Genomic DNA, 13,350 nt, shown 5'->3' on the forward strand with positions numbered 1-13,350 from the left:
AAATACTGGGTTAATTTAAACTGGGAATGGGAATGAAAAGTCCTTGATAATGCCAGGAGGTCCCAGGAATATGTGCCTCTCCAAAATAAAATTGGAAAGCACGGGTACAAAACCCAAGACTTCTGGTGTGTGCATGTGGGGGTGTTAATCCATCTAGAGGCAGCCCTAGCTCCCCCCCTGTTGTTTTCTTTGTCCTTGGCCAAGGTAGATCTTAACTTTAAAAGTTCAGTCACATCACTTAGTGCCTACCCTTAGTTCAATGTAAGTTTTAACAATGCACCAGGACTGGCTCTGCCATTAGACAGATCAAGGCAGACAGCAATGCACCTTAGGCAGCAGACACCTGGTAAAGTTCCTCAGTCATGACACTCTTTTAGAGATATGGTTTTATAGTAGACAGTGTTATCTACTGTTAACTGCTCTTGAGACAACTTTGACTCATGATGATCCTATGAATGAGACCTCTCCATGACCCCGTCTTCAGCCTCTCTGCTCAGGTCCTGCAGGCCCAAGCCCATGTCCTTCCTGATCGAGTCTAACCATCTGGTATATTGTCTTCCTATCTTTCTACTGCCTTCCAACTTTCCTAGCACCATTGCCTTTTCAATGATTTGTTTTTGTATGTTTGCATGATCTGGCCTGTTCCAAACACCTTCTAACTCCCCCAACTGCCTGTCCCTGTTAAATGTGGTGGAGGACATTATCCTGTTGCCAGTGTTCCTGCTTCCCTTCAAGATTGTCCAACTTATCAATGCTAACTTGCCATCTCTAAGTCAAAGTTTAGATTGGCCTGGTTCCAACCCTGTCATTTCCACACAAAATCTGAGGCTGAGCCATTTGAGCCAAGACTGACTGCATGACAAAATTTGTCAGGTGCAAAGTGCTCTATTGGAAGTGTATGACCCAGACTGAGATAATGTAGGGCTTAGTATTGTAAAGTTCTAATACCTGGAAATCAGGGGGAGCAGACTGCCCTACTAATTCTGAATTTTCATAAATGAAAGATGGAAAAATACTTTTTTAAAATTTTACTCTTTTGTTTTGTATTGCAATCCTATATTACATGGGAGGGGGTTGGACTGGATGGCCCTTGTGGTCTCTTCCAACTCTATGATTTTATGATTCTATACAAGTCTGCTCAGAATTAAGCCCTACTGTGTTAAATAGGATGCTCTCAAGCAAGTAAGTATAATGAAAGCTATTGTGGTGTGCTGGTCTGAGCGCTGGGCTACAACTCTGGAGACCAGGGTTTGAATCTCTGCCTGAGCATGGAAACTCACTGGATGACCTTGGGCAAGCCATACTCTCTTAGCTTCAGAGGAAGGCAAAGGTAAACCCCCCTCTGAACAAATTTTGCCAAGAAAACCCTGTGAAAGGTTTGCCTTAGGGTTGCCATATATCGGAAAGAACTTGAAGGCACACAACAAAATAAGTATAGGATATAGGAACAACATTTGGAGGGCCACAGTGACCCACCCTTGTTTTACAGCACACGGAAGTTCTCTTTAGTTTCTTCTGTAACTGGACAGCTAGAAGCAAAGCTTAAAAATAGTTCTTAAATTCTCCTGGCTTCATAATTAATCCCATGTCGAGTCAAATTATTTTGTCAACACAGTAGGTTGTACATCCTTAATATGATTGTAATGTTAAAGACGACATTAGGGGCTTAGTTTCTGTATTCTTGTAATGGTCTATTCTTTAGTTGGCAAATAGACAGATGAGAACAGGAGCTGGACTGATGTGTGGTTGATATTGTCAAAGAAACATCTCCTTTCTATTTGGATTCATAAGAACAAGATTTTGTGTAAGATATAGGATTTGCTTTAATAGTACAGTATTTCTGTGCAGCTACTACAAACTTCTGTTTTACATTAAAACTATATCACAAAGAATGGGCAGGAGTGTAGCTGTGGGGAGGGGGTGCAAAGTGATAGCGTTGCTCCCCCCAATAAGAAGCATGCCCCAAATTGAAATTTTCTATCCGTCTCCAATTTTCTGCCATTGCAGTAACTTAACATTTCAGGTGAGCATTTAGAAATACAGTTTAGGGAAAGTTCCCAAGGGAATGTGAGGAAAATAAATAAATGAAAGTGTTTTAGGTATCAATGATTTTCAATGCCTTGCTCTCTGCAATGCTAGAAATTTGGAGACAGAAGGAAAATTTCATTCAGGGAGGGCAGAATTCTTATTTGGGGAAAATGCCCTCATTTTATCTCTCCTGGTAGCTATATCCCAGGGCACAGATGGGCAACTTTGCTGGATCTGAATTCAGGGGCTTCAGAGACTCCAAAAAGGAAGGAAGAATAGAAGGAAGGAAGGGAAAGAAAAGAGAAAATAAAAACCCAGGAACGTTCTTCTGGTTTCAAAAAATGGATTCAAGGGTGTTCTATAACCTGTTCAAAGAAAAATCACATGCAATATACCTTTGGCTGCCAGAGGAAGGACACTGATAGGAAATCAGGCCCCAAAACAGCTTTTTGAACCACATGCAGTCTCAGGACCACACTTTGCTCAATCCTTCTGCAAGGTCTGCCCTAACACTGCTGCAGAGGCTTCTGAAAGTAAATGCATGTGAACATTCATGAAAAATTTAATATGAATGTTAAATCATGCCTTGGAAAATGCAGGCTGGAGGATTTGGGGAGTTGTAGTTTGAAAAGTAACTATTTTAAGCTTTGTGGTAAGAACTATTTTAATAGCAGTGAGAGATGATTAAGGGGCAAAGATAGTCCTGGGTTTATGTGGTTGAGCTCTCCATATATTTTTGTTATTTGCTGTCAAGTCAACTTCAGCTTCTGGTGACACAGTGAATGAGAGCCGTCCAAGAACTCTGGTCATCAACAGCTCAGATTCAGGGCCATGGCATCCTTGATTGAATCAATGCATTTGTAATGCAGTCTTCTCCTTTACCTAGTAGCATTATCCACATTACCTACCAGTATCACCTTTTCCAGTCAATTATATAGCCTCATATATTCAACATATGGTTTAGGCATCTTGGCTTCTAGTGAGAGTTCAGGCTTCATTTGCTCTAGGGCTCATTCATTTATCTTTTGGTAGTCCATGGTATCTCATTCATTCATTATCCTCCTTTTCTCTAGCATGGGACACAAATTGCTATCTGTAGCTGTAGAACTCTTTTCTAGCACCACACTTCAAACAAGTTGATTCTCTTCCTAATAGCTTTCTTCACAGTCCAGCTTTCACAATCATACATAGAAAATGGAAATACTAACTATGGCATAATTATTAATTAGGCTATTAAAAACGAAGAAAAAGAGAGAAGAAGGGGGAAAAAGCATTAAGACCAGTTTAAAAACATTGTGTTTATTCATTAATGCTGAGTTATCATTTAATCAGACAGATGAAAAAACAAATTGTGGTGGTTGAAAGGCTTAAGGGCTGTGCCATGGCCTTGGGCCAGCAGAGAAAGAAAATGTCAGGCTTCCATAGATAGGCAAACCTAAAAAAAATTCTATGTACAGCTTTGAGCAGAACACCTAACATGAAGACTAGACTCCACAGTAAAACACAAATTACCCAGAATGAAAGAATGAAAAACTACAAGAAAAGAATTATGGTGAACACATTGTCATGGGGGAGGGGAGGGGAGGGGAGGGGAGGGGAGGAAGGAATCCATCTAAACTTTCAATTTAGAGTAAATTGCTAAAATATATGTAGAAAAGAGTGGCAAGTTCAGCAACATTTTTTAAAAAGAGCTACTGATAAATCCTCTCTGAAAATGCCCAAGAGACATGTTTTTCTCTATGTGAATATTTGTTTTGTAAGGAGATTTGTATGAATGGCGGTAAAAAGAGATTTTTAAACTAAAAACACCTTTTCTTTTGAGTCAACAATATTCAGTCAGTCAGTCAGCTGCAAGATGACAGCGACTCATCACACCAAATACTTTTTAGTATAAGGTTTCTCTCTGTCTCTCAATATTTATTGAGTTGTTTATTCCTCTAATCATCATGCCTCTCCATTGATTCCCCACAGGACTGACACGCCATAACAAATTGCTCTAGAGAGAATGACACACAACTCTTGCTTGATAATCCTACAGTATAATTGAGAATATGGCACTGACTACTGAGTAGGCAGTTGAACAGCTGACGCGGCATTAACATTTGCTTCTAATCCACATCAGCTTTGCTGGCTTTGTAAAAATGTGTCACTTTCACTGTACTGTAACAGCACACTTTGTTCTCATGTCACACTTTGTTCTCATGTCAGAGCACAGCTACATACATGCTATTCAAAATGGACATTTATTTTCCTTGCCCCTAAAGTAGTAGGAAAAATTGTTCCCTCTGAGATTTTCCCTTTAGTATCCAGAATTTTGCACACTGGACCGCTTGATCCAAACATCGGGCATATCTGGCTTGCTGTTTGGTAAAACAACAGGTTCCTCCTCAATCCCTAGTCCTCCTAACCGAGTTCTCCTCAAACCATTGTTTTGCTGTGATGCTGATGCAGACATATCAAAGACTGTTTCCCTCAGGTCCAGCTTCAGTGTGTCTCTCTTTCCATTCAAATGACCTCTCTGAGTTGAACAGCAAGAATCGGCTACATTTAAATGACCTGGGCAAGAACTGGCTGATTCCACAAGTTTTGCGCTTGGTTCAAAGTCACTGAGGGAGGTCTCACTGGAGACATTTTGCACACTGAAAGAGCTGCCAGTCGAATAAAGGCATCTGTGGAGATCATACAATTCAGTTTCTGGTAGATTACTGTTTTCTGAGGTATAATCAGATTTTTGTTGATCAGTGTTGCTTGAACAGTGTGATTTATTGAACAGTCTGTCACCATCTATTGTGGTGGCTGACTGGAGATGTTCCCATGTTTGGGGGGCATATTTTTGACATCTACAGTCTCTGCAAAGCCCATCTTGATGGCTTTCAGCTTCCATTCCTGAGATTTTTCCATGTTTATAAGGAGAAGATGTTTGAAAGACTGGACACTGACAAAGAGCTATATGATGTTCCCCCGTTTGTTCAAGGCTTTGTCTGTTCCTTTCAAAGGAAGTGTGGATTTCCATTCTGGGGCATCTGCTGTCTTGGAGCTGAATATCTTCAGATAAGACAGAGGGACGGTTGGACAGCTTGCTAGTGGAGGTGCTGTTGTCAAAGCTGTCGCTAAGTTTCCTGGCTAAAGGCTGGAGCTCATACTGCTCATTTGCACTGCTGGATTCCTGGCTTTTTTGTATTCTGGTCTGTTTCTCATTTCTTCCACAGGTAAAAGTTCTGTTGGATGAACTGGGTCCATCTGAGTAGTCCTTCAGAGCATGAGTGCAAGGCCAACGAATCTGTCCACAATTCTTCTCTGGGCCAAAGAAGCAGCAGAGAGACTGGAAGAAGAAGGTTGCAAAGCCACAACTGATACACTTGAGCATCATCATGAAGATGCCTAGCTTCCTGTATGCCAGCACAGTAGCAGGCAACATAATGATACCTGCAGAAAACAAAGCAGAGGTCCCCATGACGGTAGCACAGCTCATCTGCTTTAGTGAGAACGCTACACGGCTCAGGCGATCAGAGTGTGGACACAAGTGATAGGAAATACAGTAGTTCACTGTGAAGTCAACAGAGAGGCCCACAGCTGCTGAAATGAAGAGAGACTCCACAGCATTGAGCTGCCATTCCAGAAGAACCAGAAGCCCAACAGTTACCAGAACAGTGCCGGAAATAGTTGCAACAGAGAACACACTGAGAAGGACATTCCAAGTCGTGAGCAATAGAACCACAAAACAGATAACTATGGATAAGCCCAATACTACCATACTCTCTGTGTCCACACTGTGCTGGAGATTATAGAGCTCCAGTTTACTGGTGAACCAGCCATTCTGAAGCCCCATAGGGGCTGCCTTCATCTCTTCTTTTATCCAGTGGCCAATTTCATCATAGAAATGTTTGACTTTGCTATAGTTGAAGCTGTAATGGTGAATGGTTTGAAACTGTAGCACTAGAGCAACAAGGTTGCCCTTTTCATTGAATCGGAGGCCCAAGTCATGAGCTTCAGTCTTATCTCGGTTTTGTTCCATGACCATCATCTTGATGCAGTGAAGGAAGACTTCTCTGCCATATGGGAAGGAAAAGTGGTTGCAGCAGAGGCTGAAGCTGTGATCTCGCTTGGAGCACTGACGGCTGTCCATCCACCGTTGAAATTCCTCCATGAAACAAATGGTGGGTTTTTGTTCTAGGTCAGAGGAGAAAAAGGTCTGATTCTTTACTTTTTGGCAAAAGTCTAAAAGCCACCTTTGTGCTTCAGGGTTTTCCACTGTAAATGCTGTATCCATCACCAGAGTGCCATTGCTCTGGGGGTTAAAGTGATCTCCATTGTCTACGGGGAGGACACCCCATACAATGATGACAGGCATGGGCAGGTCTTCTCCTTGTTCTAGCCTTTCAAACATGAACTCGTTACAGTATTCAGCATCGTACCTCTCAAATGGGTGGCTAAGCCTGAAAACCTGCACAGATGACAGCTCTAGAGTAGGGAGTTTTAATCTAGGGTTCAGACATGAAATGTAGGCCCCTCCCATAGCCATGGCAGCAAACCAGCAGATCCAGATGTAACGAAACTTGATCACTCCACAAGGAAGAATTTTCTCAAATAATAACTTGAAGGTTTCACTCCAGGTGTTCTGGATACTCCTGAGGATTTGATGGAAAGACAGAATGACATTCTTGTGCCCAGAGTTATTCCAATAATCTTCTGGTTTATAAATACAGTTTCTTGCCAGGTAACGCTCATACAGCACAACAGAGGAAGGCAGCCATGTTAACATGAATACCAAGTTCACCAGGACAGAAGTGCCCATGTAGATGGCGAAGCAGCGGGTGGCAGTTATGTAACTTGTATAACTTGTGTAGAAAGCAGCACCAGTGGTCAGGCAGGATGCCAGCATGAGATAACCAAAGTGATGCATGGTTAGTCTAACCCATTGCAGAAGTCCTGCAGATGGGTTCTGGCTCTTGCTAAGGTTCCAGAGGTCAAAGAAAACACAGGTATGATTGGCACAGAGACTGCTGAGAATGATGACTGCTGCTAGATTTATAAAAGGGAAGTAAGGGAATCGGAAGGCCACCTTGTACAAGAAATAGGAAATCATCAAGGTACCAAAGACGATCATCAAGATGATACAAGTAATAAAGACTGAGCGTGAATAAAAAAATATGCTTAGAAATATGGCCAGTATTGCCACGGCTGGATACACAGTATCCAGTAAAAGGTAGTGCTGGAATAGTTTCTGCTTAAGGCCCAGGTCCATACCAGTAATAGATGTGTAATTATCAAACAACTCCCATGATTCAAGGTTGTTCAGGTAGATGTCCATCATGGATGCTCCCTTCACTGTAGGCAAAAACAGCAGACTGTATTTCAGGGTTGGCACTTGGTATCCCACTGTCTGTGGGCTGAGAAAATCTCTGTCGACTACAAAATGAAGGAGCTGGTAAATGGCATGAAACCGAGTGCATTTCTCCGGGACTTTGGAACACTGTGCGTGTTTGTCTCTTTCAGCTTTGGGGCCAATGCAAGGGGGGACAAGGACACCTCTGTGATAGTCAGGGGCACAAGAACGCAGAAGGGAGAGGGTGTGGGAAACATCTGCCTGTGTAATCTCTAAACAAGAGGACCGGTTGTACATGACAGCAATGTAGTTCCCAAGAGACCAACTTGGACAGCATTCGTTGGCTTCGGTACGCTGGCAAAGACTCCCAAATTGTGGATGAGACCGAATCTGAAAAACAACAAAGAGGAAAAGAATGAATCAGACTTGGCCAAGCCTCTCTAGAATAGACTGCCTTGGAGGGTGGTGGATTCTCCAACTTTGGAGATCTTTAAACAGAGACTGGATGGGCATCTTTCAGGGTTGCTTTAGTTCTGTATTTCTGCATGGTAGAGGGCAGGACTATGTAGCTTTTGTGGTACTTTATAATTCTATCATTCTTTCTTTTCTAAGCCACTTTTTCTTTTTTTCTCCCTCCTTTTATGACAATTTTTTAATTTTCTGTGGCTTTCTGATGATCTCTTCTTCTTGTCCAAATACAATGTAATAATCTAAGGCGCGTTACAAACCGCCATAAGGGACGTCCTCAGGACGTCCTAGGTTTAAAAAGGGGCGTCACTTCTTGATGCCCCCAAGCCTAATATGTCTTGAGGACGTAGAAGATGGCGGCGCCCCATCTACATGGGGGCCGCCATGATGGCGTCACGAACGCGCCGCCTCCAAACAAGGCGGCGCTTAATGCGCCCTTTCGTCGGAGCAGGAAGGAGCTCCGAAACTGAGCTCCTTCTTGGTCTTGCGTCACTGGGCGCAGCCTTTAGATGGCTGCACCCAGCGACGCAAGGGAGAAAGGGGCCAGGTGGCCCCTTTCTCCTCCTCCTCGCTGCCGCGGGGTGTCCTTGGGGCTTGAAGCCCCAAGGACACCCCTTTCCAGGCCTCGGGGAAGGGGCCTTTTGCCGCTTCCCTGCGGCCTGGAAAGCGGTGGATCGGGGCCTCAGTGGCTGCCACTCTGGCCGCTGAGGCCCCGATCCAGCGGGGAAGGGAGGGTGCAGGCCGCCGCTTTTCGGTGGTCTGTAACGCGCCTAAGAGTTGGCAACTGGCAATCCACAGGCACAATCCAGCCCTGTAGAAGGCTGCCAAGTGACTCTTTGGTGATACTGAGGGTGGGCAAATTGGGATAATGTCATTTTTAATCAAACAATTAATCGCTTTATTTCCTGCCTTTACCCCAGGAATTTTTTCTTGGGGAAAAGTTTTTCATACTCATCTGCTTTCAAATGAACAGGAGGCATGGTAGTTTTCCCCAACCTTATGCCACATAGATGTGTTGGACTGCAGTTCTCATCATCCTCAGCCAGCATGGCTATAGGTGAGGAGGCAGAATCATGCAGTACGCCAGACAGTGCAGTTCCCAGTATTCCTTCCCACTGGCTGTGCTCAATATGGCTGTTGAGGTTTACAGTCCTAAATCTAGAAGGCTGCATGTAGTTTGCAAATACAATTACAAACTACAATACAGTAATGGTATAAAATAATGGTGATCTGCATCTGGGGAGGAACTACTCATACCAAGGAATCATGGATTTTCAAAGATATTCAAGATATTTTAAAGGTGTGCATCCTGTCAGGTTTCACCTAACTTCTCATTAAGCAAAGGGTGACATATGCTCTGCCATGCCCTTTCTATTGTTTTACTCAAAACTTTAATACAGTGAGCCCTTGGTATCTACTGGGGTTTGGTTCTAGGAATCACTGTGAATACCAAAATCTGTGGATGTCAAATCCCATTAAATACAGTGGCACAGTAATGGTATCCCTTATATAAAATGGCAAAAATCAAGATTTTCTTTTCAGAATTTAAACATATTTTTAAATATTTTCAAGCTGAGGATGGTTGAATCAGTGGATAAGAAATCCATGGATATGGAGGGCTGACTGTATCCAGTACTTCTGTTTCAGTAACATGAGCACTAGCCAAGAGCAAATTTAATTATCAGAAGTCAGACCTTGCCTTAGAAATGACAAAGAATGGAAAATTAAACCTTGTGCTGCCTTTCTAATGGCTTAGAAATGGGGACTATGCGATCCTCTAGATGCTGTCCCACTGCAGCTCCCATTCAACCTCATCACTATGTTGGCTGATAACTATGATGTTTATCACACTATACCCTTAAAGTGCCACAATTCCAGTTTGACTCCTCTAGCTGCCTCCTGTTGCATTCTGGGATTGGCAGTTTTAAGGAGGGGTATTTAGAATTCTCAGGCAGAGAAGTTCAGCTCCTTAAAACTGCCAATCCCAGCATGCAACAGGAGGCAGCTAGAGGAGTCAAACTGGAATTGTGGCACTTTAAGGGTATAGTGTGATAAACATCTAAGTTGCAATCCAACGACATCTGTAGGGCCACACCTCCCTGCCCCCACTACGGGTTTAAGATACCTATTAATGCCTCATTCTGAATATTAAGATGATATGCTCCATAATATAATCCTATGTACTTACCATTTCACAGATAAAAAAGCTTGGATCTGTGTGGCCAAGCAACATCAGAGTGAGGCCAAGATGGCAAAAGTTATAAATAAGGAAGAAAAGACAAGCTAAGAGAAGCTTGCTTTTGCCTTAGCCTATAGGAAGGGCAAGACTCCACCTCTCCTGTCTTCTCCCATCCCACAGTCAATTGAGCAGTTAACTGAATGAAAGCTCCTTCTGCACTTTGAACTCAGTTTGCAACAACTGAAGTAAGCAGAGGACAATGGGAGAATGTGGGAGGAGGAGAGAGAAACTGGGACAGTTTTAAAGCAGCTGTTGATTTACTCAGAGGTCCCACTAAATTCAATGAAACTTGTTCTCAGTTACCGTAAGTATTTATTTGGTTAGACATTAGAGCTATAGTGCTATATCCAGTTTAATGTCAGAGTTATCAAATAAACCAGTATTGACTAACTTTATTTGACAAGGCTAAAAATTAAGACTACACTTTGCTGAAGCTGCTGGTGTTAATTCAGAATTATAATTTAAAGATGTCCTAACAGTGATGGTACTTTATCCTTATGAAATTGGATAAGTTCTTATCTTTCTTCGTTACCTTAAAATCACTCTGGTATTTTGATTTCAGTGGTATGTGATGGCAAATGAGGGAGCCACAGTTAAAAGGCTGGTGATGAATCAGTTACTTCATTAGTTGACAGGTTGACTAAATTCATGTTTTACTTGATGAAGAGCTAAGTAAAACTCAAAAGCATTCTTGTTTATGAGAGCCAGCATGCCATTAGTGGTTTGAGCATTGGACGATGACTCTGCAGACCAGGATTTGATTCCCCGTTCAGCCATGAAAACACCCTCAGTGATCTTGGGCAAGTCACACTCTTTCAACTTCAGGGGAAGGCAATTGCAAATCTCCTCTGAACAAATCTTGCAATAGATTCCTCCCAGAGGTCCTGAGTGTGCAGGGCAGATTATATGGGTGCAGGCGATCCCTCAAATAGGTTGGGCCCAAGCCGTGTAGGGCTTTAAAGGTTATAACCAACACCTTGTTTCTGGGCACAGTACAAGGTGTTGGCTATAACCTTTAAAGCCCTACATGGCTTGGGCCCAACCTATTTGAGGGATCGCCTGCTTCCATATAATCCGCCCCGCACCCTCAGGTCCACTGGGAGGAATCTATTGCAGCCTTTAAAAACCAGACTAACTGCTACCTCCCAGAGGGCCTTCTCTGCAATTGCTCCCAAACTATGGAACGGTCTGCCAGACGAGATCCGTCAAATTGCCAGCTTAGACAACTTTAAAAAGCTGTCAAGACAGATCTCTTCCAGCAGGCCTTTCCTGAATAAAGTGCCCAGCCACAGAATGACTGCCCCCCACATCATGTATTAGCCCACTGCTCTGGACTCTCTCTCTCTCTCTCTCTCTCTCTCTCTCTCACACACACACACACACACACACACATTCTGTTTTAATAGATATTTTAATTGTAACATGTTTAATCCTGTTTTAAGTGGGGGGGAATTTGGGACACAATTGTTGTAAATGTGGATTTTAATATGTTGTGAGCTGCTTTGATTGTCTAGTTACAGAAAAGCGGGATACAAATCAAAGTTTTATTATTTATTTATTTAAGAAAAACCCATGACAGGTTAACCTTAAGTTTACCATAAGTCAGAAACAACTTGAAGACACACAACAACAATTCCTATTTATAAACTAATATTTGGGTGGACAAAAGATATCTTACCTATTCCACATTATGCAGTGCTTGGTGACATTTGATATAGGCCATGTTTTCAAGCTCAAGATTTTGGCTGTTGATTTGAACCTAATTCCTTAATGGAACTCTGACATTATGTGCCATAGGTCAAGGAGGAGGCAACATGGAGCCCTCTTCCATTTGTGTTCAGTTACATTTCCTATCAGCCCCAGGCAGCATGGCCAGTGGCTAAGGATAATGGGAGTTATTATCCCATTGTATGGAATATATCCCTTCTGTACTGAGCAGATAGTTGAATAAGATGCCTTCTAAAGGTTTCTTCCAACTCTAAAATGCTACAGTGTAGGTTGTTTATTACTGCCCCCGCCAGCCTTTCATGTTTCACCTCATTGCTTTCAGAAATGCATATCTCCTGAGTGATAATATTTTATTTCTGTACTCTTTAAGTGTTGCAGGATCCAGTGTTCTGACGCTGTAGTGTGGAGAGCTGGAATCTTGCTGGCTAGTTTCAGCCAGAGCAGACCCATTCAATCAATTGCTGAATGGCAAATCAGGGCACAGTTAAATTCCATTCAATGGGGCTACCCTAGTTAGGACTAGGAACAGATACGTGTGTGTGTGAGAGAGAGAGAGAGAGAGAGAGAGAAAATATGAGAGAACAAGTATAAACTATATATGGAAACACTGACTTGTCTCTTATTTAGAAGTTTAACCTGAAATGAAACTTTAAAATGAAAGTGTGGACATCTTGCCTACAGTACTACAAACCTTGTCTTGTTCCATTTGACACATGGACTGTATTGCTTGCAAGTTCCATAAGCTCCCAGCAGTTGTGGACATAAATACCAGTTGAGAATAATTCTTCCCTAAAGGCAAAAGTAAGTGGATAGTGTGAAAGTGGAGAGAGCTCACAAACTCTATGGAATCAGTGCACCAAAGGAAAAACATGATCACCAATAATACGGTGAATGTAATTGCAGCATACACAAACCAGACAGTCCAACAGGGGGGCATGGGATGAAGGTCGGGTGAAGGGGACATGTATGGGGAGGCCTCCATGAATGTGTTTTGCCAATGTATCACTGGACACACCAATGCACTGATGCACTGTACAGGTGGTACATGACATGTGAGACTGTGTGTTCAGTCATACAGACAGGCATCCAATAGAATGGCATCTGTGAGGGAAGAGGGAGGTAACTGGAAGTTGCAGGTGATATGTTTCTACAATGAAGCACATACATGGTGGGGAAGTGATCCCCAAAAATAACAGCACAGTGCGGTTTGACACCACATGGTGCAGATAGCCCATGGGTGTTTGGCCTGCGTTGGGAGTGGGCTGTGTGGACAGTGAGGTTTCGACCCACTTTCAGAAAACCTAGGATCAAGCTGCTTTTTCCTCCTCTGACCCTTAATGTCACTTTCAAACATTTTTTCAGTGAAGACTGAAGTTTGAATATCTACAATACAAATTATTTATACTTGCTCAACCGAGTTCATCCTGGGTCAATCAAGGTTCTTCGATAATATTGTTAAAACTTTGTTTGAAGAAGCTTATGTCTAGCCAACCTTAATGCATTCTTGTGATTCTTCAGCTTTGCAGTGGGGAATGTTGAACTTTCCAGGAAGCATGTCTGT

General features: G+C 42.7%; 1 protein-coding gene across 1 annotated transcript in view; it reads right to left on the reverse strand.

Annotated features, from left to right (window-relative positions):
- Window positions 1-3,314: 3,314 nt before the first annotated feature.
- Window positions 3,315-13,350, reverse strand: part of DISP2 (dispatched RND transporter family member 2) — a 56,434-nt gene continuing 46,398 nt past the window's right edge. Inside the window, exons 8-9 of the mRNA XM_089521953.1 lie at window positions 12,481-12,578; window positions 3,315-7,744 (exon numbers count right to left, since the gene is read on the reverse strand). Coding sequence (XP_089378079.1) covers window positions 4,328-7,744; window positions 12,481-12,578 — 3,515 coding nt within the window. The 3' untranslated portion in view covers window positions 3,315-4,327. The remainder of the gene's footprint in view (window positions 7,745-12,480; window positions 12,579-13,350) is intronic.

The sequence above is a fragment of the Sceloporus occidentalis genome, unplaced genomic scaffold, assembly GCF_023333645.1.
Source record: "Sceloporus occidentalis isolate IW3139 unplaced genomic scaffold, rSceOcc1.0.p SCAF_4, whole genome shotgun sequence".
In the NCBI taxonomy this organism is placed as follows: domain Eukaryota; kingdom Metazoa; phylum Chordata; class Lepidosauria; order Squamata; family Phrynosomatidae; genus Sceloporus; species Sceloporus occidentalis.